At 44.8% G+C, this 24,008-nt stretch overlaps 1 protein-coding gene across 50 annotated transcripts in view; it reads left to right on the top strand.

The window, feature by feature from the left end:
* The window catches only part of SORBS1 (sorbin and SH3 domain containing 1), a 208,052-nt gene that overhangs the window by 134,232 nt on the left and 49,812 nt on the right, over positions 1–24,008 (top strand). For 27 of the 50 annotated variants that reach the window (XM_064488240.1, XM_064488262.1, XM_064488248.1 and 24 more), the window contains 8 exons: positions 2,296–2,468; positions 3,946–4,009; positions 5,863–5,937; positions 6,265–6,327; positions 15,203–15,250; positions 15,375–15,504; positions 17,187–17,301; positions 22,663–22,746. In XM_064488240.1, the coding sequence (XP_064344310.1) occupies positions 2,296–2,468; positions 3,946–4,009; positions 5,863–5,937; positions 6,265–6,327; positions 15,203–15,250; positions 15,375–15,504; positions 17,187–17,301; positions 22,663–22,746 (752 nt within the window). The remainder of the gene's footprint in view (positions 1–2,295; positions 2,469–3,945; positions 4,010–5,862; positions 5,938–6,264; positions 6,328–15,202; positions 15,251–15,374; positions 15,505–17,186; positions 17,302–22,662; positions 22,747–24,008) is intronic. The other 23 variants (XM_064488266.1, XM_064488265.1, XM_064488255.1 and 20 more) reach the window with 4 other exon arrangements.

The raw sequence follows: 24,008 nt of genomic DNA, 5'->3' as shown, positions 1-24,008 counted from the left end.
CGCGTAGGCAAAGCCTTTCCCGTGGGAGAAGGATGCTCAGCAGAGCCCTATTAAGGGCAGGCTCTGGTAACTCAAAATCCCCCCACCCTTCCCGGTTTCCTGCCAAATCCTTGACGTCCTGTTGGAATTTCCTGGGAGCCTGAGAACTCATCCCATAAAACCAGTCTGCTCTTAACATCCTTTAAAGCTTATAGCGATGCTGTCACATGCTGATACAACAAACTAGTGAATAAAACAGAAAAGAAGCAGACTCACAGATAAAGAGAACATAACTATAAAAGATAGGGACTCCGCCTTTTTGCCCCCTAACCTTTCGGCCTCTCTGGTTACCATCTGATACACTCCTTATTTCCGTGCTGACCTCCCCCGCTACTTACTGCCCACTTCTTCTCACAGACTCATCCCTTCCCCTGCAATCTACCCTCAGTCCCCTCCTGAAACTTGCTCCCTTGGAGCAATCCTGTGACTTTTTTTTTTTTTTTTTTTTTTTTGCCTAAGGTAATGCCGCCTCCCCTGCTTCAGTTTCTTTTTTTTCTTTTCCTTTTTTTCTGACGCATTTAACATCCCACTTCTTGGAACTCTGTCCTCACCGGATTCTGGATTCAGTGACACCTCGCTGGTGCCTTTCCGGTTCATTTTCTATCCCTGTGAGGACTCCTGCCAACTTCTGGGAATCCCTTTTTGCTTTTCAGCCCATTACCGTGACATTCCTCAGTGTGAGATCGGCCCTTGGCTTTGCTCTCACCTCCTGCTTGACTCCTTCCACCTCCTTGCCTTCAGCCATCACTTTTGTGTTAATGCCCACCTGCCGGGCCCTCTCACCTAGGCTCCCCTCCCCCCGCCCCATGGTTCTTCTAGGGTCTCGGGGGGCATTTCTGTGTGAATGTCTCGCTGTCTTTGCAGAATTACCCTAAGCAGGGTGACCATGTCTCGCAGCCTTCCCAGTTCCCTTTCCTGCCTCCTCTCTTTGGATCAGGCCAGGCTCCCAGCCTCAAAACCTTAGTTCCCTCTTTGAGGGAGGCCAGACAGGATGTGGTTCAGAGAGGACCGCCAGAGTCAGGTGGACGCTCGGCCAAATCCCAGCCTGTCCATGTGCTGGCTGTGTGATCTCAGGCAGGGCACTTTAACCTCTGTGCCTCGATCCCCTTAACTTTTTTTTTTTAAATAGAGTTTAAAAACTATGATAATAGTTTCTTCCTCATCAAGTTATTGGGAGGACGAGCTGAGATGATGTATGTGAAGAACTTAGTGCCTGGCGAATAATAAGCTCAGAGTGGTTCAGAGGCCCCCTCGTATGTGCTTATGCTGGTCCCTCCGCCAGAAACACCCTTCACTTCCTGATCACCTGTCTGACTTCTCCTCTGAGAGGTGGGCCCTGAACCCCAGTTGCTCAGCTGAGGAGAACGCAGACTCCTCTGTCAGCCCCGGTCACCTCCATTCTCCCTGCTGGTTCTTTTGCTCCTTCTGCCCACTAGACGGCAGCTCCTCAAAGGCCGGGCTCGGAAAGGTTCACCCCTGTGTCCCCAGCATGTGTAAATGCATAGCACCTGGGTGTTGCTTAGGAAATGCCTCCCATATATAAATGATGTGCCTTGGAATAACAGGAGATACGAAGTAATTTTATAATCTGTGGACTGCACGTGGTGTATGAGCGCGCTGTAGCTTCCGCTCCTGAATCAGATGAGCTCTGATGTGCGCTTAGCAGTTTACAGCTTTGTGAGCACTTTGGCATATGTTATCTTGCTGGGTCCTCACACCATCACTGGGAGCTGGCCAGTGAAGTGTTATCCCCATTTTTGGATGAGAAAACAGAGGCACGGAAAAGTTAAATGACTTCCCCAAGATGAAACAAGGACTTTCAAGTAGTGTTTGGCCACCTTCTTGTGGTTTACCTGCTCCCTGACTTTGTAGAACAGTCAGAACCACGTGGACGTCTAGGGCACCAAGTACAGACCTCTGTAGGGCACCTCCCACACTGTCCACACGGTTTTTTAGAAGGGCCAGATGGTAGGTATTTTAGACTTTACAGATTGTACAGTTTCTGTCACAGCTGCTCAGCTCTACCATTGTAGGTCGAAAGCAGCTACAAATAATGCATAAATGAGCAGTGTGGTTGTGTTCTAATAAAACTTTATTTACAAAAACTAGGGCCGGGCCATCATTTGCTGACCCTGCTCTAAGCACAGTTCCTTCCAGTTGAGAACTGGCAGACACACTTTTAGCTGGATTGTCTGTGGGGGATTTGTTTTGGAGCCACCAGAAGAGCTTTAGCTAACAATCGCTTTTCTTTTCCAGATCCTGTCTCGGAAAGAAGAGTGGGGGAGCAGGACTTGGCACCGACTCAGGAAAAGCCTAGCTCCCCGGGCAGGGCTCCTGAGAGGAAGGCAAAGGATGACAGCAGGCGGGCAGCTAAGAGCGCTCAGGACCTGAGCGATGTGTCCATGGATGAAGTGGGCATCCCCCTCCGGGTACGAATCTTGACCTGGCAATGCTTCTTGGGCTTCATCTTAAGCTGGTGACAGGTGTACACCCTGAGTCCATGGGAGCTCCTCCGTGGGTAGCAGAGACCTCGTGCAGAGGGTCCTCACCACCATCTAGCCTCCAAGCAGCTAAGGCCCCACAGAGCCTCCAAGAGCTGGGCGCCAGCCTCCAAGAGCTGGGCGCCAGCCTCCAAGCCCACCGCAGTCCAGGAAACTCTAAGGGACCCACTGAATGGATTCAGCCTGCAAGACCTCAGAACAGAGTTGGTCTCACGGCAGCCCTGCCCCAGCCCTCCCGACTGAACAGGCCTGCCAGGCTCCTGCAGGCCCTGGAATCCCAGGGAAGCCTGACTTTGAGACTGGATTAGGATGAATCCCATCCTTCTTCACGAGCCCAGAAGAACACTGGCTGCAGTGTTGCTCTGTGATTTCCCTTTACCAAAGGACAGGTTTTTATGTCCCTTTTGGGGGAGGCTGATAGAAATAGCAGTGGGCTAAACCTCAAAAGGGCAGTTGTCTGATCCTAAGGGATGATAAGTATTATAATAATGATGACAATAAGTAGAAGGAATTATTACTAATAATGATTGCAGCAACCCCTTGCTGTTGCGTTCTCATTTAAACGTCATTCGCCCTACAAGGATGAGGAATAGATGAGGAAACGGGGACTTGGGAGGGATTACTTGCCCAGGATTGCACAACGTGTGGGTGACGGAGTAGTCTGTCAGACTCCCAGACCCTTTCCTCTAGCCCTCGTGTGGGGCAGCCCTCTCACTCACCTTCTCATCAGCTCTCTGACCTTAGTCCATTCACTTGGACTTTCTAAGTCACATTTTCTCATCTGTAAAATGGGAGTGAAAAATATCTGATCTAACTACGTATTGGTCCCCTACCTTGTTTTATTTTTATATTAAAAAAAAAAAAAAGCCCAGCTTTGTGGTTAAGATAAAAAACTCTCTGGCATTGAATGGGTTACGTTTTAACGTATGCGTTCTAAATCTGGCCCCTGCGAGGTGGCTTAGGTACACCTCTACAGAATAACGTGAAATGGGTGAGGATGTGGCCTGATGAGCAAGTGTTCTTTGTCTGTTAGGTTTCTAGGAGCCTTTACTTCAGTTTAGTCATCTATATATGGAGAGAGATTCTAAAAATGAAAACTTTAAAAATTACCTAAGAATGGACACACTCCAGGTGGATCCTTGTCCAGTGTTTTAAAAATATGCATCCTTTTGGCCAAATATGACTCTGCAGATTCGGGTCTGAATCCCTTGGTTTGCCTGTTCTTTCTCAAAAGTTTTGCATTTAAAAGAAAAGGCTTAAATGTAGGATCACAAAGATGCACAGAGCTCCGTGAGGTTTGACTTGATGTGCTGTCACTTCTCATTTTGAGTTTTGTAATCACAGAAGTTCTGAAATGTGCCAAGATTTCCATTTTATCTTATTCTTTGTCTTTGTTTTTCTTCAGAACACTGAGAGATCAAAAGACTGGTACAAGACCATGTTTAAACAGATCCACAAACTGAACAGAGGTATTGATTTTCATTTATAGAAGCTGTACTGTGCCTGTGTGTTGAGTACTGTGGTGAGGACCTAAACTCACTTTGCTAGGATGCCAGAAGTTGGGGCCCTGCAGCTTGACCTCACTAGGCACTGGCCTGCCTGAGCCCAGCCATAAGCCTTCAGAGCAGAGGGGGATGGGAGTACCTGGGCACCTGCCTCACGTGTGGGAGTTGAGATCAGCTCCCAGCTCCTCTGTCCCAGATGTTGGGGATGCAGCAGGCTGGGCCCAGCACTCTGCCCGCGCTCTGCAGCATCTACCTGCCAGGATGCGAGCAGCTTCGACTCCCACCTGCTTCTGGCTTTAGGTACACCTCCCAGTGTCAGCCCATAACTGCCTTGTAGGCAGAGCGAGTTGAGAAGGCGTGAGCTGAGAGTTAAGAACTGTCCTCATCTGGATTCAGTCCCCCAAATACTCATGTGACCTTGGGCCAAGCATGTACCTCTGTCTGTGTTTGTCCCTCTCCCCTTCTCTGAGGGATGTTGTAGGGTCCAAATGAGAGCAAATTCTGCCTTGTGAAGTAGGCTGCAAGGTGCCCCTGTATGGCAGTGTTAATATGAAAGATAATCTTCCCCAGCTGGGAGCCAGCACTCGTTAGTAGCCCTGAGAGCCAGTCGAGAGCTGACACACCAAAGCCTGCTCAAGCTGGGAGAGCAGTGCTTCCAAATCGGGGGCCCACTGGGCTGTCAGCAGGGGACCCAGCATGGTGGGAGAACCCCACGCCAGTGCTCGGGCAATTTGCGACTTCAACAGCTCCCATCTGCCTGTGCTGCCAGTCAGCTGATGGGCAGAGATGCAGCTGCACTGTGGGAAGGATACCACTCCTCCTGCGGGCAGGGCATCCTGTCCTTCCATGTGGCCAAATCCAGTCTGGCCGCCTGGCACAGATGACACATGAAGGCAAAGGAGAAGTGTCCTGTCCTGGTCAGTGTTGGCTTAAGCCACAGATAACCAGTCTCTGATGAGCTGCGGATGCCAGCAAACATCACTGTTAATTAGCTCCTGCAGTGTTCAGAATGCACCCGGAGGTGCCCCTCTTCAAACTGATTCTAAATACTGAGATGCTCAGTATTTAGTGTTTCTGAGCCAAGAGTAAATTTACTATTTGGGGAGCAGATGAGCTCAGTCACGTGGTGGTGGTAAATGCTGGGTCTCTGATCAGATGGTATCAGTTCCACTGGTCACTTCCTAAAACCAATGTTCATTTCCTCCAGCAATTTGTGTCTCTCGCCTTTAGACCCAGCGTTGGTGGCCCAATTGCTGAGATGCAGGTGCATATTTGCAAAGTATGTAACTGCCCCTCACGCAGCATTGGACCTCTCATACGTTGTAGCTGTTAACTCAACCTAAGTTACAGATTCAAAGCAAAACTGCCTCCCTGATGGTAGGCAGAGGTATTTGAAAAATTAAGAATCTACTTATTTGCCCTGATTCTAATGTCTACAGCACAAGCTTTGATTTTTAAAAAATCAGTTTATGATCGTGTTTGCTTTGCACACGATTTGTTATATACTTAATATTTTTTGCCTCTGAAAGGTGAAAACTTGAAGCTTTGTGCTAAATGCCTCTTGCTTACTGGAGATTCAGTGTATGAAATTCTTTGTCTGAGGGGGAATAAAATGATACCGTCTCTTTAGACGTGTCTCAGTAACTCAGGCAAAAGGACTGGATTTTTCAAAGCGGTTTGAATTTCTCTCATATCATGGTGAAGCTTAGTATGTTCCAGAATTCAAGGAGCCTGACTTGTGTGTGGATTCCTATTGGTTCATGCTCTCCGTTTGTGTCTTCCTCTATTCTCTCTCTCAAACCTGCTCCTCTGCCTAGACACTCCTGAAGAAAACCCTTATTTCCCTACGTACAAATTCCCTGAACTTCCTGAAATCCAGCAAAATTCTGAAGGTACCATAAACTTAGACGGTGTATCCGTTGTCCTAGCCTTAAATTAATTCTCATAGTGCCATTATAGGAATAAGATTTGGCTTTTAGATTTTTGTTTTTATAGTCATTTTTGGTTGCTGGATGTTTTATTTCACTCATTTGCATGATGTGCCGTGTTAAAATAACTTAAGTCCTTTCTAATTCATTAATCTTTTTAAGTGTGATGCCGTGTGCTTTAATAACACTAAAATAGGTAATCAGCCATTTGAAAGAGTCAGTTGGAGACTTGCCAGTTCCTCCACTTCATGGTGGATAGTTTCAAAATTCCATTGCTTTTCTCTGCTACAGAGGACAATCCTTACACTCCTACCTACCAGTTTCCTGCATCTACTCCTAGTCCTAAATCTGAAGGTAATTGAAGGAAAATCATGTGCCTCTTTGTGCCAGTGCTGCTACTTTGGGTTTTTCACTGTGGGGTTTCTTGTGGTGGCTGAGAGCTGTCTCCCCATCGTTTGCTTCCCTCTAACCTCGTGTTTTGTGGTGTCCTCCTGCTCCTCGCTGACTGTGTAACTGGAGTCTATCCAGATGGTAATTTAGTCCCAGTCCCTTGGAGTTTACGTGATTAATGGGGAAACCAGTGTGGCTTAGTTATAATGCTTTGCACATGTGGGGCTCTGGGGACAACTGCCTGTACCCAGCTACCCAGGGCTTTGTGTTTGGGGTGGTCACATGAGGCTGGTGGCTGGGCAGTGACTCAGGGAAGCTGAGTCATTGTGGCTGATGGGCAGGAGGTAGACATGCCAGCATCAACAGGAGAAAAATTACCTGGTTCTTACACATGCAACTAACTCTCCACAAGGCCCTTCTTGTCGTGGGTATATCTCCAGGTGTATCTCCTTGGTAGAGAATTCCCGAAGAGGTATCCAGGCATAGGATTCAGTCATGGTGGGAGATGATATCCCTTGAAAATAAGGGGCTTGGCCAAGCTAGAAACGATTTCATGAACAAGCTGGCTAGGAATTTGGACCTGCTCGGGGAGGGTGGCCACACTTATATTCTTTTCTGGGTGAAAAAGTCTAGGTGTTGAAGAAGGCTCTGAAAGGTGAGGGAAGAGCAACATCCTGAGAACCGTTCGAGTCCCCGGGATTGTCTGATGCGTAGACGAGTGGCTCAGAAAGAGGAGAGCAGGGTGGGGGGCAGGGGAGTGAGTATGCAGGAGGGAATCCATTAAATGCTCTTCCAGGCTGAGATGGTGAGTGCTCTGAGCTTCAGTCATTCAAGTAATATTGAGTACTTGCGTCAGACACTGTCCTTGGAACTGAGGATGGAGCCGTGAGAACGATGTGTTCTCTGAAGTTCATGTCAGGCAGGGAATCAGACAAGGCTACTTCATTGTACTACGTCCAGTATGGTGGCATTTGCAAGAGCAAGTGTCCAGAAGGCTGCAGAAAACCTTGCTGGCACACAGTAGGTCCTCAGTGCCTGTCTGGGGAATGTTGCTGAGTGAAGGCTTTGGACCGCAGAACCGGAGTTCTTTTCTCGGGGTGAAGCCCAGTGCTGCCCCCTCCCTGGTGCTTCTCTGTTCTAATCAGCTCAGCAACCAGCTCACCCAGCCCTTCTCATCGTCAGTCGAGTCGTCCATTCAATCATTCACCAAACTTTGATCACTTAACATATATGACAGGCTGGGGTGCGTTAGATACAGTTTTAGTTAAGATACCATATTCCATTTTTGGTCTCCCTGTGATGCCAGTCCGTGGTTTCCAGTCCTTTCATGGCTGAGGCCTATTTTGAATAAAAAAGTCTACCAAACAAACCCATACTTAAAAAATTAAAAGCTGGTGATTTAATTTTGATCAGTGACCTCCTTACTTCCAGCAAGACTCTGTCTGGTGTGGAATAACCTGGTCTTTTTATCTTGGGGGTGCTGATTCCAGCCAAACACGTTGCTTAAAAAATAACTGATCTGGATGAGTGAGAAAACTTTTTTAGGGTAATTTTTAAAATATGATTAAACACTTTTTTTGGTGGGGGAGAGGAAGTAATTAGGTTATTTATTTATTTATTTATTTTTAATGAAGTTACTGGAGATTGAACCCAGGACCTTGTGCATGCTAAGCACGTGCTCTACTACTGAGCTGAACCCTCCCCCGTAGGGTAATTGTGATTGAATGCAGTTTTTGATTTGTGCTTTATTTGGCTCTGAGAACCCACCCTACTCATACGGTAGGGTTCCTTTCTAGGGAAGATGACATGCACACAGCATGCCTGAAGGCATAGAATCCTGTAGACCTGGGCAGAGGAGGGGCACCTGGAGGAGTCCTGTGGCACAAGACAGTGACTCCCATTGGACTGGAAGAATGCCTTAGGCTTGTCACAGGCCACGCCAGCAGCGTCCAGTCAGCCGGGCTGTTGGTCTGAAGACAGGGTTCATCTTCCGGCCTCACACCCAGAGCTGCCGTGTGTGTCATCAGCTGCCATACCTAGCAACCCGGGCTGCTGCCGACATCTGCTTCATGGTCCACGTCAAGTCAGGCCCAGGAGGCATGGGGGTTATTTTGCTTTGAGGCACAGACAGTAAGGGATGACATGATCACTTTTCACCTACAATTCAGGAAGCAGACCTTACTGTTTTTATTTTTCAAAGACCAAAAAGGAAGAAATCATCTTAAAAGATAAAAAGGGGAAAAAATAGATTGGATATAAAAGATTCATAATAGCCAAGATGACTAGACTTCAACTCAAGTTTCTAAGAAGTCTTCTTCCCTGGAGATTTTTTAAAAATAGTGTGGGTTCCATCTCACCCCCGCGCCTGCCTGGATGACAGATCTAGACGTAGACCACAGATGTGTTCAGTTAGATGAAGGCTTTTTACTAACGAATGAAATGTTTGAACTAGATCGCTTTAAAGAATCGTTATTTTCATTTTACTTTTTTAAAGCAATAAGAGATTCTCTGGCTTGTGGTTCTGATGTCTGTGAGTTCCGGCCGGGCCTCCTCAGCCCTGTCCTTGGTACCGCACACCCCTCTGAACATGGGAAAGATTTCTTTCTTTCAAAGAAAGGTGTTAAAGACAGATTAGCAGACTGCCCATAGGTTTTAATTAGCTTTAAAAAATAGACAGCTTTGCTGAGAAATGTGAGCTCTCATTCTGGAGCCTGCTCCCCGGAGGGGAGGGGACTGTTGTTGCTGCTGGGTTTTTGTTTTGTTTTGTTTGGACTCAGAATTTGAAACTGGAATTATTTGCACTAAACCTATCAAAACCTAGCTTAGGAAATATACACAAAATGTTATGATAACTCACAGAGAAAAAAATGTGACAATGAGTGTGTATATGTCCATGAATGACTGAAAAATTGTGCTGAACACTGGAATTTGACACATTGTAAAATGATTATAAATCAATAAAAAATGTTAAAAAAAAAAAACCTAGCTTAAAGGCTGCTGCCTCTGTCAAAATCCTAGTTGATTATGAGTATAAAAGAGACATTTCTAAGTGTCTCAAAGCTGATTCTCCAAGTAGTGAAGGACTATGTGAAAGTTTGCTTATGTCAGTTTAGCAACCTTCCCCACCCACCACCACAGCTACAGCAAAAAAGTAAACTTCTGGCCAGACTTTCAAAAGAGAAATAGAATTATCATCTTTTTTTTTTAATTGAAGTATAGTTGACTTGTAATATTTCAGGTGTGCAGCAAAGTGATCCAGTTTTATATATATGTATATGTATATGTATATGAGGTTATTTTCCATAATAGGTTATAGAATTACCATGTTTTAATTCCCACACGGCTAATCATTTTATAATATTTGAGACCACTCTGGGACAGAAGCAGTGTTATGTCTGATTACTCTTTATTTCAGGGGGCAGTTGGGAGGAAATTTGGGAAAAGTAGAATGAATTCAGGAGTCTTCTTGCAATTGCACTGTATACCCGGATCATTAGAAATCTTATCAAAAATAAAAATAATTTACCAGAAATCCTTTGGGAGGAACTTTCAAATAAGGCTAAGCAGATGAGTTTTGCTTTCTTTTTCTTTTAAACTTTCACTTGACTCACTCTCTCCTGTCCATCCTTCCTTCCTGACCCAAAGCTACTTGTCTCTCTCTTAAAGGCACATGTCCTTGCCCAGCATCTGCCACTAGATCTTTTTGATTGTCGGGGGCGGGAGAGGGGATGTTGATGGGGACCAGAGCCAGCCCCAACCACCACTGCACCCAGACCGTGGAGGGGCTGCTGGGGTGAGTCTTCAGACATTAGAACCCATTTGGCCATGTCAGGGTAATGGGCTATCATATCAGCCAGAGGTGAGATTCCAGAGACCAGCTTTCCCCCTTGTTTTTCGATGTCTCCTCCACTGCTGTAGGCTTTTGGTGGCCACTGCCACCTCCTGGTGAAGTGACTCAAGACGCCACCTCAAGTCATCCTTGTGATGTGGTTGTGGTGACATATCACGTCATAGTGGTCTGTCTTGTTGAGCTTTTTCCCTATTGCTAGGTGAGGATACACTAAGGCAAGGATTTAGGAGGCTAATTTTCCCAGGCACATCCATATTTGAGTTAAAATAATCCTCTACTGGCCTTCCAGGATTTCTAAGAATAGCCTTATTTTGCTCAAGTTCAAGCAGATAGTTCTATTGTGGAGATGCCTGGCAGGGATCTGTGCCTCCTGCCCGAGTTCCAGCGGGTACTGCCCAGAGGAGGGGCTTAGTGCTCGCAAGCAGTCACCTTTGCTCCCCCAGCGAGGGCTGCCCAGCCTAGCACGCACAGAAGTCTTTGGCGCGAGATAGTTGAGAGAGAGTAGCAGTTAGACCCTTTCTGCCTTCAAGGGAGGAACGCCCCGGAGGTGAGGACGGTGAGTCGTTCCAGCCCTTGGTCTAACCACGCTTCCACTCCTTTCACTCCTGTCCTGCTCCACCTCATTCTCTGTGCTCCTTTAGATCCTGTTTTTTTAAGAACAACTTTATTGTGGTATAATTTCTGTACAGTAAACTGCACATATTTCAGATGTACAATTTGATTAATTTTGATAGATGTGTACACCTATGAAACCAGAGATTGACACATTGTAACTAACTATACGTCAGTTTTAAAAAAGACAAATGAACTAATTACAAAACAGACTCTCAGACACAGAGAACAGATTCTGGTTTTTTCTCAGTTTGTCTTCTGGAGCTATGCTATGCCCTGTAGGGGTCTTTTTTTTCATTATTTAGAATTTGACTGCCTCTACCCGGAACATAGACAGTGTTGGGGCTCTTCCCTCAAGCTCCTGGACTATTTCTGATCATCTTGCCCCACTTTCCCTTTTTCTTATTCTTTCTTTCCAGTCCCACCCAGATGTTATACCTGCCTCTGCATATGTCTCTTTCTCTTTGAACATTTTTGTTTGTGGGGTGGGTGTGTGAGTCTGTCTTAACACCTTTCTCTAAGTGTGTGGGGTAAAGCAGGAGAAGAAATTAATTTGAGCAGTGGGAAAAGATTATGTTAAAAATGAGCCACTGATATTAGAAAAATAATTTTAAGTTTAAAGGCCTCACAAGTGCATAAAATTGAAACTCAATTAATATAGGCCAGTATTATGCAAATCTTGCTGTTTGCCCATCATCCCATTTTGGTCAATTACACACTTTTTACAGAACAACCATTCTCAAGCAGTACTTTCTTCAGTGTCTTTAAGATTATTATAAATTCTAAAAAAAAAAAAAAAGCCACCCCAGAAGTCTTTTTTAGAAAAGAAGTTCATTTAAAGTCGCTGTGGTTGAAAAGACAATTATGTGCCTCCTGGCAGTTTTGGGAGAGTAGCTGTCCCCAAATGGAGCCTCCAAGAACAGATTGTCAAAGCCTGGAGGGCAATCATTGGCATGTAAACACCAGAGCCCAGCAGGGGTCTTCAGGGCCCAGAAGTGAGTTGTTCACCCCGAGTAAATGCTGCTTAGTGTTAGAGCTTCCTGGAAGTCACTGGCACAGGAAATTCTGAGTGTTGCTGCCGAGGTTTGAAGTTTGCTGCTTGGGGCTCTGAGGGGCACAGTCAGCAGCATGTGGCTCCACCGCGAGCAGGAATCACAAGATCCCGGCTCTGCTGAGTCCACTGGGGCGTTCTCTGAAAGAGCTCTTGGAGAAATAGTGAAAGCTGGATTTCATGCATAGACAATGTCCGTGTTCATAAACTGAGAAACATTTCATTCAGTGTGTCTTAACTATGACGAAACATGCACCTACCCAGTTTGGCTAGTTCTGGCGTATAGAAATGCAGAAGGTGAGCCTTACACCCAGTTTCCCATTCAGTGGCATTTCCAGCAGCACCCCCACGTGCCCCAGGGTAGATTTAGCCTGCCAGGAGAAGGTACAGGGAGCAGCAAGTGAAAGATGTAGCAAGACTGACTCAACTTTCCCCGTCCCCCTGGAGAAGACCAGGAGGAGAGCTTGAAGTGTGGTGGCGTAACTCAGAAAACTGGCTTACATGTCACCAGGGAGGAGGTGATACAGAAAAATAGAGCAAAGTCTTGGAGGGCTAGAAGTCAGCCTGGCCGACACTGCAGTGCGTGACTGGAGTTTCAGAATAACACCCTCCCCTGCCTCTTCTGATTATAATGGAGTAGCTGCCATTCTGCAGGATCGGGCATGTGAGTCTGGAGTCCGTCCATCCCTGTCACAGGGCTGTGGGCAGCATGGGGACGTGGGGTCGGAAAGACCTGGAATCCATTCCTGCTTTGTCTTTCTCCCTGTGCGGCTTAACCTCCCTGGGCCCCAATTTCCTTGTCTCTGCAATGAGATATTTACATACCTCCAGGAGTTTTTGCAAGAATTAAGTGAGGTAATATTAGTAAGTTACTGCTTACTATTGGGCACTTAATAATGAGAGCGGCTATTATTTTTACTCATAAGCGTAGGTAAAATTCGCTTCCATTAAGTTTGCAAGACAAACATTAAAAATTAACAGAATCAATTATACATCCCCTGGAACTTGTCCTAGCTGCTGATGTTCAGATGAGTCTGTGCAACTTCAGCTTGCCCACTTGAAAGTCGATGAACTGAAATCCATGTGTCAGACTCGGATCCCCTGGACACTGGGAAAAATGAAAAGCTTGTTCATAGAGACCCCCTTGCCCTGTGCTAGCCTGGGATGGGGGAGCTTTCTTTTTCCACCCACACCAGATAAGAAGTAGCTTTAAGAACATTCAGTCATTCAGACTTCTCTGTTGCCTTCACCTACCCCCCCCCATCTTTTCTTCTAACTTCCAAAATACACAAATTAACTCCCCAAGCCATGCTGGTTTTTTCCATCTCAGAAGAACTATTTCTCATTTTCTTCTAACAAGTCTTGTAGAATTCCATATTAGAAGGCTCTAGGGAGCAGCAAAAAAATTTTAAAGAACTGAGATTTTTTTTAAAAAATCATTGAATATTTAAAAGCCATTTTTCCGCCATGAAATCTTTGCTCATCTCCAGAACCAGGTAATCATTATAAATTAACCCTCATTTTACCATCTGCTGATAGGCTGTAATTTCTCCATGATTCAGAGAGATACAGGATTTTGAGCTAAAACGGTAGGCTGGATTTTAAGCAGTACCTACACTGGTTCCTAACTAAGCTAATTTTTCATTTGACAGGCACCATTTTTCCAATCAAATCTCTGCAATCAAAGGTGATTTTTAGTTTCTTTGATGCTGTGGCATTTTATCATCAGAAGTTCTATTAAAAAAAAAAACAGGCAACACAAAATTCTTCAGAACGGTACTCAAATGTATGTTTCTGGATCCCATTTATCTCTTCTGCGCTGTTCTCAAAAGTTAACATAAATAGGCTTCCATATTCAGTTGATAACAGGGCAAGACTTGGCTGTATTGGTAGAAGAACTTTAAGCCATGTTCTACTTAAGGATAAGAATTAGTCAATATTAAAAGCAAAAAGAGGGAAGGAGGAGAAAAGATAGCTAGGTACCTGAAGCCTTTCTGTTACTGGCACTGGGGAGACCCGGGACAGATAAAATGGGGAGAGGAGAGGATGTAGAAGGGGTGATAGAGAGGTTGTTTTTGAATGCTACTCAAAATAACAGCAATGTAAGCTTTATTTACATTTTATAAAATATTCTGGCCTTTTCTGCTCTGAATCTTAAAATGGTTTGCATGGAGACAAGGACTTGATTGACACTTAGCCATCAACCTGTTACATCGGATTCTTTGACTTGTCTTTGCAGGTTAGTCCATATGCTTTATCAAAGTTGTTATCAATTTTAAGCGAAGGAGTTGAGTCTTGATTTTTGCATTCGTTAATTCTGAATTCAGGTTAGTGAGCTATTAGAAAACGGAGAAGGCTGACTGTTTCAGCCCTAACTCCTGTTGGAGAAACACTTCAGAGGGATCATCGTGGTTGTAGTCACTAAATATGCTGTGTTTCCAGAATGGTCCCAGTTGAAAAATCTGTTCCCGTGAGCACACCTGTGGTCTCATTTTTAGTTCAACGCAGGTACTTCTGTAAAGGGTTCAGCTCTGGACTTGGGTTTGCAAGTCTTAGTGCCCTGGTGTTCAGCTTGTGTAGGGACGTGTGCTGCACCCTTGGAGAACCAGCTCACACCACAGAAGCCCATGTGAGTTTGATTTGTTCCAGAGTCACAATTTAGACACTTACCCAAGCAGCATCTTTGCAGAGCAAACCATATAACCACAGCGGCCGTGGATGTGCGGTGTTCCAAGGAACAACAGCTGTGTGAGGAACCAGAATAAGGTGAAATCAAAACAAAGGATTATGAGGGCTTTCTCAAACTGTTTTCTTAGCTGCAGTACTTCTTTGCTAAATGATATTGTATGTGGAACCTTAGCATATAAAACAGGTCCCAGCTGAGCAGGGGAGCTGGAACCCACACCTCCGGGCCTCCCCATCCCATCCAGCAGCAGGCCTGGGGGCTCTGGAGCTCGGCATGGTGGACCAGAGACAGTGTGAGCACCCAAGCATCCCTCTCGGCCCCTGTTTCCCACTCAGCCAGGCCGGGGTCCAGCTTTGCTTGTGGAATTTCTCTTGAGAGGATCTTTGGCTATTTGTCCCCATGCTGGGGACAGGAGCAGATGTTGTGAACTACAGGGCTGTCTGATTGGGTGGGCTCTCCAAATCCAGCTCTGAACGGTGGGCTGCCGTGGGGCAGCTTCCGGTGCTTGGCTCCTCCTCTGTCCGCTGGGCTCCCTGGTGTGGCTGGATGCCGGTGCAGGACGGGGGAAGCGGGGGACGTGTCACCTGGTTCTCTTACCGTAACTGAATGTCTCCTGATTATGTTTTGTTTTGTTCACTAGATGATGATTCAGATCTGTACTCTCCTCGATATTCCTTTTCTGAAGACAGTAAGTGACCGAGAATTTCTTGGTTGCAGGGGAGGAAGGGAGGGTGGTGAATGAGGGAAGCCATCTCCCTGTTTTCAGTTTTCATCCGTTTTAAAAGTCTTTTGCACCCCTTTTCCTTCTCCAGCAAAATCTCCCCTTTCTGTGCCTCGCTCAAAAAGTGAGATGAACTACATTGATGGTGAGAAGGTAGTTAAGAGGTCGGCCACACTTCCCCTCCCGACCCGCTCTTCTTCGCTAAAATCAAGCCCAGAGAGGTAAGTGCTCTCATCCACAGACTACCGTGAAGTACACTACTCTGCTGGGTCAGGCAGCCCTGAAGCCAGGAGTCAAGCTCACCTGATTTTGAATCCCTGCTCTGTTACTTATTAGAAGTGACTTATTTTTTCTGACTCTCAGTGTCCTCATCTGTAAAATGGGGATACATTTTATGTTTGTAGGGATGTTTCAAGGATAAAACAAGATAATGCACATAACATTTCTAGTAGTGCCTGGCTCATAGTCTGAGCTTAAATGATGATAATTACCATCACTTTTTACCTTTTCACGAGAGAAATCTTAGCTGTAAGATTTGTCATGTGTTTTTATACTCTTTGTGCATGTTCGTGGCCTGTAGCAGAGAATATCATTTTAAAATGAAGCCACATTTAAATATCTATTTACTTAGGCAACACGTTATCAAAACATAAGGCTTGGACGTTTGTCATGATGACATTATTCATCTCTTAATGACCGCACCAGATGACCCAGTTTTCTTTCATTGAGTCTTATGCCTCTGAAACAGCTTCCTGTGCCCTCTGAACCAGGGTCCCAAGCATCTTACAGCTCTGTGTTCCACCACTGCTGAACAAAAACAAGGCTCTGGCCAGACTATTATTTACTTTTCCCTTTAATACACAGTCAATTTTATACCTTCATACATTTTCCATCTTCCTAGACAAATGAAATTCTGTTCTTAAAATCCCACGTGTATGTAAGTGACATCTGCGTGAGGCGTTTGATAATTAACTTGGAAGGAAGGCTGGGTACACCCATAAATCCTTCTGAGTGCATTCATGAAGCTCCTACTGGATGCATTCTGCTTGCAGATTGAACCAGATGCCATGGAGAAACTTAAACATATCTCAGTCATTGTCCCTGCCTTCAAAAAGTGTACAGCCTTGCAGGAAAAGCTGAACATAATCAGAGTGCAAAGTGCAGTTATGTGCATGCATAAAAAAATTTGCAGACAACCTCCGAGGATTCATGTATCCTCTGAAACACATCCCTGGATCAGGTTAAGTCTTTGTGCCAAAGGCTGCAGTTTTGGTGATTACTGGGGTGGGGTATGGAATAGGAAGGAACATGGTTATAATAGCAAATAACACTGACTGAGTGGTTACTCTGGGCCTCGTGCTCTGCTAAGTGACTTACATGCTGAGACATCCTGCTTCTTTTAATCCTGACAACACCCCCATTTTTCGGATGAGGAAACTGAGGTAGTGAGATGAAGTGCTCGGCCCAGATCACCTAGTTCGCAAGTGCTGTCGCAGGGGCTGGAGCCCCAGCTGACGGGCTCCGGGACCTGCGTTCTCTCTCGGGCACTAGCGTGAGTGGAAGTACAGGCATGTTTGGGGAATGATAAGCTCCTGAGAGCAGAGCAAGGTGAAAGATTTCTCCAGAGCAAGCTTTGCTCCGGCTGCTGCTTCACCTCTTCTCTCTCTCTTCCCTCTGCTGCCTGGTGCCTGGTTTTGAGCTCAGGACTCTGCAGACCTTTTGTGAAGCAGAGATCTAACTGATTGTTTTAAGAAGGAAACTAGCACAACTAAATGCTGCGCGCTGAGTCCAATTTTGTGCCTCAGATACAAAACTTCCTTGATTAGACTACCGTCAGCTGAAGTCAGACCTGTCGGATGCCAATTTTCATGAATATAGCGCTAATAGGATTTTCTTTCTACAGAAACGACTGGGAGCCCCCAGATAAGAAAGTGGATACAAGAAAATACCGGGCAGAGCCCAAAAGCATTTACGAATATCAGCCGGGCAAGTCCTCCGTTCTGACCAACGAAAAGATGGTAATGTGCACACTGAAGTTCTTTTGTCTCACCCTGCCCGTGTTCTTTAATCCGGATTCATTGTGCACTTGGATTTCATTCTTTCTCCCTTGAGATAGACTTGCTTTGTTTAGAAGACAATGAAAAAATGAAGTATTTTTACCCTTTTCATTTTTGCAGGTATTCACAAAATAAGTCCCGAGAGTCTGCTCGGAAAGAACCCTCTCCTTGTGGCTTTGCTGCTGTTTCTGTGCGTGGTTTTCACTAATTTAAAAAATTGTTTTCTAATGTAAAGATTGATTTTGCCACTGTCTTTTTTAAAACGTCTAACCATTCATTTATCAGGCTTGTTACTAACTGGACTACAGTCAGGGTTTTTGTTGTTTTTTTTTTTTTAAAGGGACGCCTTATTTGCATAAACTTGTGGAAGCTACTAGTACATCATCAAAAGCCAAATAATTAGTATGATGATGTGACTGGAGGGGAAGAAAGCCCCGGGCTGTTAAAACCTGCCTCTTCTGACAAATGTAATAGGACGAATTTCATATCCAATCTGGTTTATGGTTCCCTACGCGAGTTCACAGCTCCAAACAACTACAGCGGGGATGGCCTGTAGGAGCCTGGTGGGCCGCCCTGCAAAAGCAGGGAAGGATTTTCACAGCCTGAGTAGCTTCATGTCTGCCGATCACGCTTCCTTTTATTCACCCTTCATTAGAAAAAGTTGGTTTGAGAATTCTGACCGTGGTTAAGAGGATCCTCCACAGCTCCGTAAACAGTGCAGCCCCCAGCCGTGCCAGCAGGTCGGAATGACCGTGCTGGGGACTGGCTCTTGTTAAGATGCTGTTACCGGTGGCACGAGTACAGAATAATTAGGCCTCGGAAATGAGGGTTCAAACTATTCCCTGCATGCCCCCCCCCCACCTCTTTTGCTCTACATATCTTTAAAGAATAATTGATTTGACTTTTACTAAAATACAGAGGTGACATCTTTAGAAGCACAAAGGGATAAAGGTTCACCAGTTCACAAAAATGCTTCGGGGTTGTCATTCTGCTGCATTTCCTGTGCACCACAGTTATTTTAAGCAGAAAGTTCTGAGGGGAGCAGAGAAGTTCGCCTCTGGCTCCACCCTTTGGTGGAGGTTCTCTCTCTGTTAGAAGGTTGCAGACACAGACACGGAAGGTCACCTTCCACACAGGTGTTCCTGGAAAGAAAGTCCCGCCCTTTGAGTATATTCCTGACACTTGAATAGGCCATGGACACACCGTCCCATGTCAAGACACTTCATTGATTTTAGAGACCCTGCAGTCCTTTGGGTGCTTTCATCTTGGCAATATTATTGTTCGTAGATGGTCATTGCTTTCATGGAAGGCTTGGCCCTTAATTTCTCCTTTGTTCCCTCCTCCTTTCCTTGGGTCCTAATAATTTGACCACTGTTCAAAACTAGGGGGAGAAAAACAACCTCGTTTTGTTTTTCTCATTGATACCACAGTGGTCACAGTACCGTCCGTAGCATCATCCTTGGGATTGTTTATATTGTTTTTACAAACCTCCAAAAGTCTCTGGTTTGCCAGAATTTGAGGAACCTCTTTTCCCCAGCCACCACACACACACACGCGTGCACACACACACTCACACACGTTTTTGTTGTGTTAACTGTAACTAAGTATACCAACTAGAGACAGACGTAGAATCTAAATTTGCTCTCAGAAATGCACATCTCCTTTTAGGGGGGGGAAAAACCCACTCCCCACCACCAGTTTTCTTTTCCAGCTGGAAGTGCTCGTGTCTGCTTAAGCCTGGCGGTTTAAATTGTGACCTCCCAGGCACATGTACCTGTTGTTTGCCAGAAGGGTTGAAGGGTTGATGCCTTAGAGCTCGTCTTGTCCCCGGGGTGAAGTCACAGCATCCCAGACAAGCGCTATGCTACCTTCAGATCCCCCCAGGAGAGTCACAGCCTTGGTGACCTGTTCAGCTGTTCGGCAAACTCAGATGAATTTCTTCACAGCTGTTTGGTGCCCCTCTTATCAGAGTATGAGTCCATGTCTTTCTCTCCTGGCCTTGGGAGAGGGGAGCTATTGGTCAGTCCCTGCTTTGTCTGAAATAGCTTTTTTTCAGGCTGTGTTTCTTTTACTTTTCTCCAGAGTCCCTTACAGAGCTGAATTTCAGCTCACTTCAACAAATATATACAATTGACCCTTGAACAACACAGGTTTGAACTGCGTGGTCCACTTACCTGCAGATTTTTTTTTTCATTATTAAATACTACAGTGCGACATGATCCGCAGTTGGTTGAATCCCTGGATAGAGAGAAACCATGACTACAGAGGGCCAACTATGGGATTTTCAACTGTGTGCACCCTTAATCCCTGTGTTGTTCAAGGGTCAGCTGTATAGAGTAATGTTTATGTGCTAAGCCCTGGCTTAGATGCTGGGGTCCCTGCTCCCCCAGGGTGTAGTGGGAAGGAAGGACATTAAAATAGTAATTACAGGTATATATTTGGAAGCGTAAAACAAGGGGATTTACCCAACTCGGTCTCCGCCTGAGCCAGTCACCTTGAGTTCCTTCCTGACTTCTCAAATTTGTCACTTGCCCCTGCTTTAGCTTGGCATCACCCGCAAACTTAGTGGGCCTGCCTGCTTCTCATGGGGACTGAGAGATGGTAAAGACACTGGACTGGGAGTCGGAAGACCTGAGTTCTGAGGTCACATTCCGACTCTGCCTTATGTTTTAGGGCATCACGTAACCTTTCTGAACCACAATGTTTTCATCTGTGAAATAGTTGTTATCTGGCCTGCCAACCAAACTGAAGTGTGGAGTGAGCAGATCCCATGTGATAATGTGGGTAAAAGAACTGTGAACATTATAAAGTGTTGTGTAAATGAACGTACCACATTCAGATTATTTAATTAAAATTTGAAGCTAGTCTCTGGCTCCTGTCCAAGCAGCAAGACTGTCCTTGGGGACAATCAGGTATTTCCCTCATGAGTCACCTGTTCTTTCTAAGGATGTTGCCAAGCTGGGAGAAATAGCCTCTGGGAGCAGGGAACTTAGCCTGGCCTTGTGGAATCTGCTCTGCCATGCCAGTAGAAAGAGCCTTTTCTGCACCCAGAAGGATGTTTTCTGTTTGCCCGCTCCATAATTGGACCTATGGCGGAGTTATAAATGGCAGAATCAAACACAGTGTGAGTGCTGTGTGGCGTTGCCCCTTTAACTTTCTCTCTGAGCAACTCAAAGCGCTGAGGCCAGCTGCTCTGGGCCCAAGCTGGTGGCATATCTCCTCATTCAATTCTCAGCACAGTATTAATCTCAGCAGTAAAACAATCTGCAAACAAACTGATAATAAAATGGGTTAATTCCATCTGGACTGAGTACCAAAATATTTAGGCAGTTTCCTAAAAGAGTTGGTACATTTTATTTTAGTTTTTTAATGAAAAAAAACCTATTCCCAGAGAGCAGTTTATAAATAGTCTTTTAAAATAATAAACATGAGCGGGAGGTAGGGTGTAGCTCAGTGGTAGAGCGTGTGCTTAGCATGCATGAGGTTTTGGGTTCAATCCCAGTCCCTCCATTAAAAATAAATAAATAAACCTAATTATCCCCCCCACACACACACACAAATATAAAATAAAATAATTAACATGAAATGGGTTTCCTGAAACCCCATCATGTAAGGATCCAGGGGGTCCCAGTGTCTACACTGCCCCTCCTTGTAACTGTTGTACCTCATTTCACTCAATAAACACAGAAGCCACTTAGAATCCATTACGTTACGTAATTACAGAATCCACTGAAAAGGAACACGGATTCCCCTTCAGGACTTAAGCCCTGCATCCCTCAAGACAATTGGAGGAGGTTTTACTCTGGATGCAAGAGGACAGACTCTGTTTCCATATATATTTCCCTTTGATTTCAGCTAACTTCTATCCAGTTAATTTCAGTGAAAGAAAGATTCTCTGCCAGGTCTCCCTCTGTTTAAAGCAAAAGTAGAAATAATGGTAAAGATTTTTATAGGGGTTTTAGAAGAGATTGGTAAAGGTCACCTAGAAAATTTGCAGCCATTTCAACGAGCTACTAAAGGCCTGTTAACTGAATGTTCAGAAAAACACACCTGGAGGAGCTGCTTTGTGGGGGAGTCACTTGGAGATGCAGCCACAGTTTCCTTCCTCTTGTGTTGTAGCCTTGAGGGCCTGAAGTTTCTGTATGATGTTTTCCACCTCTGTGGAAAATGTACATTTTCTATTTCATATAGTTGTCAGAATATCACCATCTCTCTCTTTTGTGATTATCAAGTTTTTCTGAAATGTATATACACATATGAATTAAGCTAGCACTTTTGTCTGACATGAACGTATCTCCAGTTTGTGAAGGGGAAAGCTGATTTGCTTTCTAGGCGTTCATTTTCCAACTATTTCCAGAAACACATGCTCTTCCAAAGAGCAAGGTACCAGAACCTCCTAAATATTTGATGAAACATGAAATCCCATGGAATCAAATTATCAGTCTGTGAACCACCTCTTAAGAGTTATATAAAATGAGAAATCTAACTTATTTTTGTAATATAACCCAGAAGTTTTTTTCCCCTGTTGTTCTGTTATCTGTCTTGTCCAGCTTTTCCCTCACTTTGTTTTTTCTTCCCCAGTTCTTTAACATTTATTTCTTAGAACTCAAAGTATATTCTGTCTGTATTCATCCCCCACAGATGCTTGTTTAAAATGTTTTTTCACTTGTGTCTTCTGTTTTTACTTACATCATCTTTCACTATACTGTGTGTGGGACATGGTTTCTCACCTACTCATGTGCCATTAAAGATGCAGTATTAACAAACTGGCTTTTATAAAAGCGTCAGTATTTGCTGTTTATTTTGAAAGCCTTAAGGCAGACTTGCAAATAAGTACTAAAACTGTACTAGCCCATAAGAAGTGTTCGCTCTACTTATCTGGCATGGATGTCTCAATGTTTGGTGTGTTCGCCAGGTTATTTGGTGGTAACTAATAGCTCTTTGTAAAGAGGAAATAAGGGCTCTCTCTTCTCCCACCGCCCCGACAATTACTGAGGAATACTGTTACGCCCGTATTCAGATTTGTTGTGACAGCAGTAGTGTTCTCCATCTGCAGTCCCTCTGCCTGGGAACCGAGAATGATTCATGCCCTGCTCCCTACCTCAGTGTGCCTATTTTCATAAACACATCCTTTCCCGCCTGTGTTAGCTCCCTGATTTTGCTATTGTCAGTTTAAAAAAGAAAAAATGGATGATTGCTGCTGTTGAGTGCAGGTGCTGTACATTTCTGGAAACCACTGCATCTCTACTGGCCGGTTCCTATGTAATCTCTGCATAATGTTATCCTTCTCTCTCTTCCATTTCCCTATCACCAACCCTATAGAGTCGGGATATAAGCCCAGAAGAGATAGATTTAAAGAATGAACCTTGGTATAAATTCTTTTCGGAATTGGAGTTTGGGAAACCGGTAAGTTTAATAGCTTCAGTGGTTATAGACACCTTTTTAAATAATGCTCTTGATGCATTGTTGCTGCTAAAGAATTAGATCTATTTGTAAGGAACTCAGGCCGTGGGGAGCAGCCTTACTGGCTGTCAGTGGTGGGACTGTCTAGTCTCACTATGGCCTGTAAGCTTTCCATTGCTTTGCTTCCCCAAGATCGGACAGTGAGCTCTGGAAAGTATTTCTTGGCTAGAAGATCCCAGGGAGACACAGCAAAATCATTACTTGTCTAGGACCTCCTACCAGTAGCAACAAATATCACACACCTTGTGGATTGCATTATTTCAGCCATTGATTCAGTTCCTTGACCAAAGTCTTGTCCTGAAGACAAGCAGGAAAACACAGTACACACTGAGAAGGACCAGCAATGTCACTGCTTTAAGTAGAAATTGTAAAAGCACATATGCAAGGGAAGTGCCACAGCAAGCCAAAAAGGGCTTCTCTGTGCAGATGTGATCTGCGGATGCCACCCCATCACAGGTGACTTTTAGGGAATGATTTCTGTTAGGTAAGGTACTATTTCTCAAAATTAGAACTGGGAACTAGCAATGCTAGCAAACTTAGTGTTCACCCTACTATCCTATAGCTTCCCTGCGATGTGTCTGAGTTGACTTTGGTACAAATTGATTTTTGGCACTTAAAAGAGAATTTTCTTGGCCCTGCACCCAAATGAATATCAAACAGAAGGAAGAACTGAGCTCATTTTTCCACTGGAGATGACTGGAAACTGACTTTAAAACTTCAGTTACTTTAAAGTCTTAATTACGACAGCCACAGAAAGAATTTACAGGTGGTGGCAGTAAGTATATAAAACTAGGACATTTTTTATGACACTTTAAGCATTGAATCCAGCATTCGAATCACTGTGATTTAGAACGATAGTTTTATTTGCAGATAGCAATTAACTTTATAGTTCAGTAAGATGTCCAATTCCCTAGTATTTTTTTCTTTCCCTAGTATATTTTTTAAAACAAAGACAGCAGGTGCTCTGGAATTGCTGATTTGATTTAGTGATGCTGAGCTTTGTTTGACTGTTCAGGCATCTTCTGAGTTAGGAGCACCTAACTTGCAAACACCTTGCTTGTAGGAACAGGCATTCCTCCCACCTTGTCCCCTCCCAGACACTGTCCCCTAATAGCAGCTAAGCAGTCATGGGTGAACAGCGCCACCTAGTGACCAGTGGAGAGGAACATGTCTAACCCAAAGTGCACCGTCTCCTCCCCTCCCCA

This window comes from Camelus dromedarius, chromosome 8, assembly GCF_036321535.1.
Source record: "Camelus dromedarius isolate mCamDro1 chromosome 8, mCamDro1.pat, whole genome shotgun sequence".
Taxonomy (NCBI): Eukaryota; Metazoa; Chordata; class Mammalia; order Artiodactyla; family Camelidae; genus Camelus; species Camelus dromedarius.
This window is presented reverse-complemented; position numbering and strand designations above follow the sequence as displayed.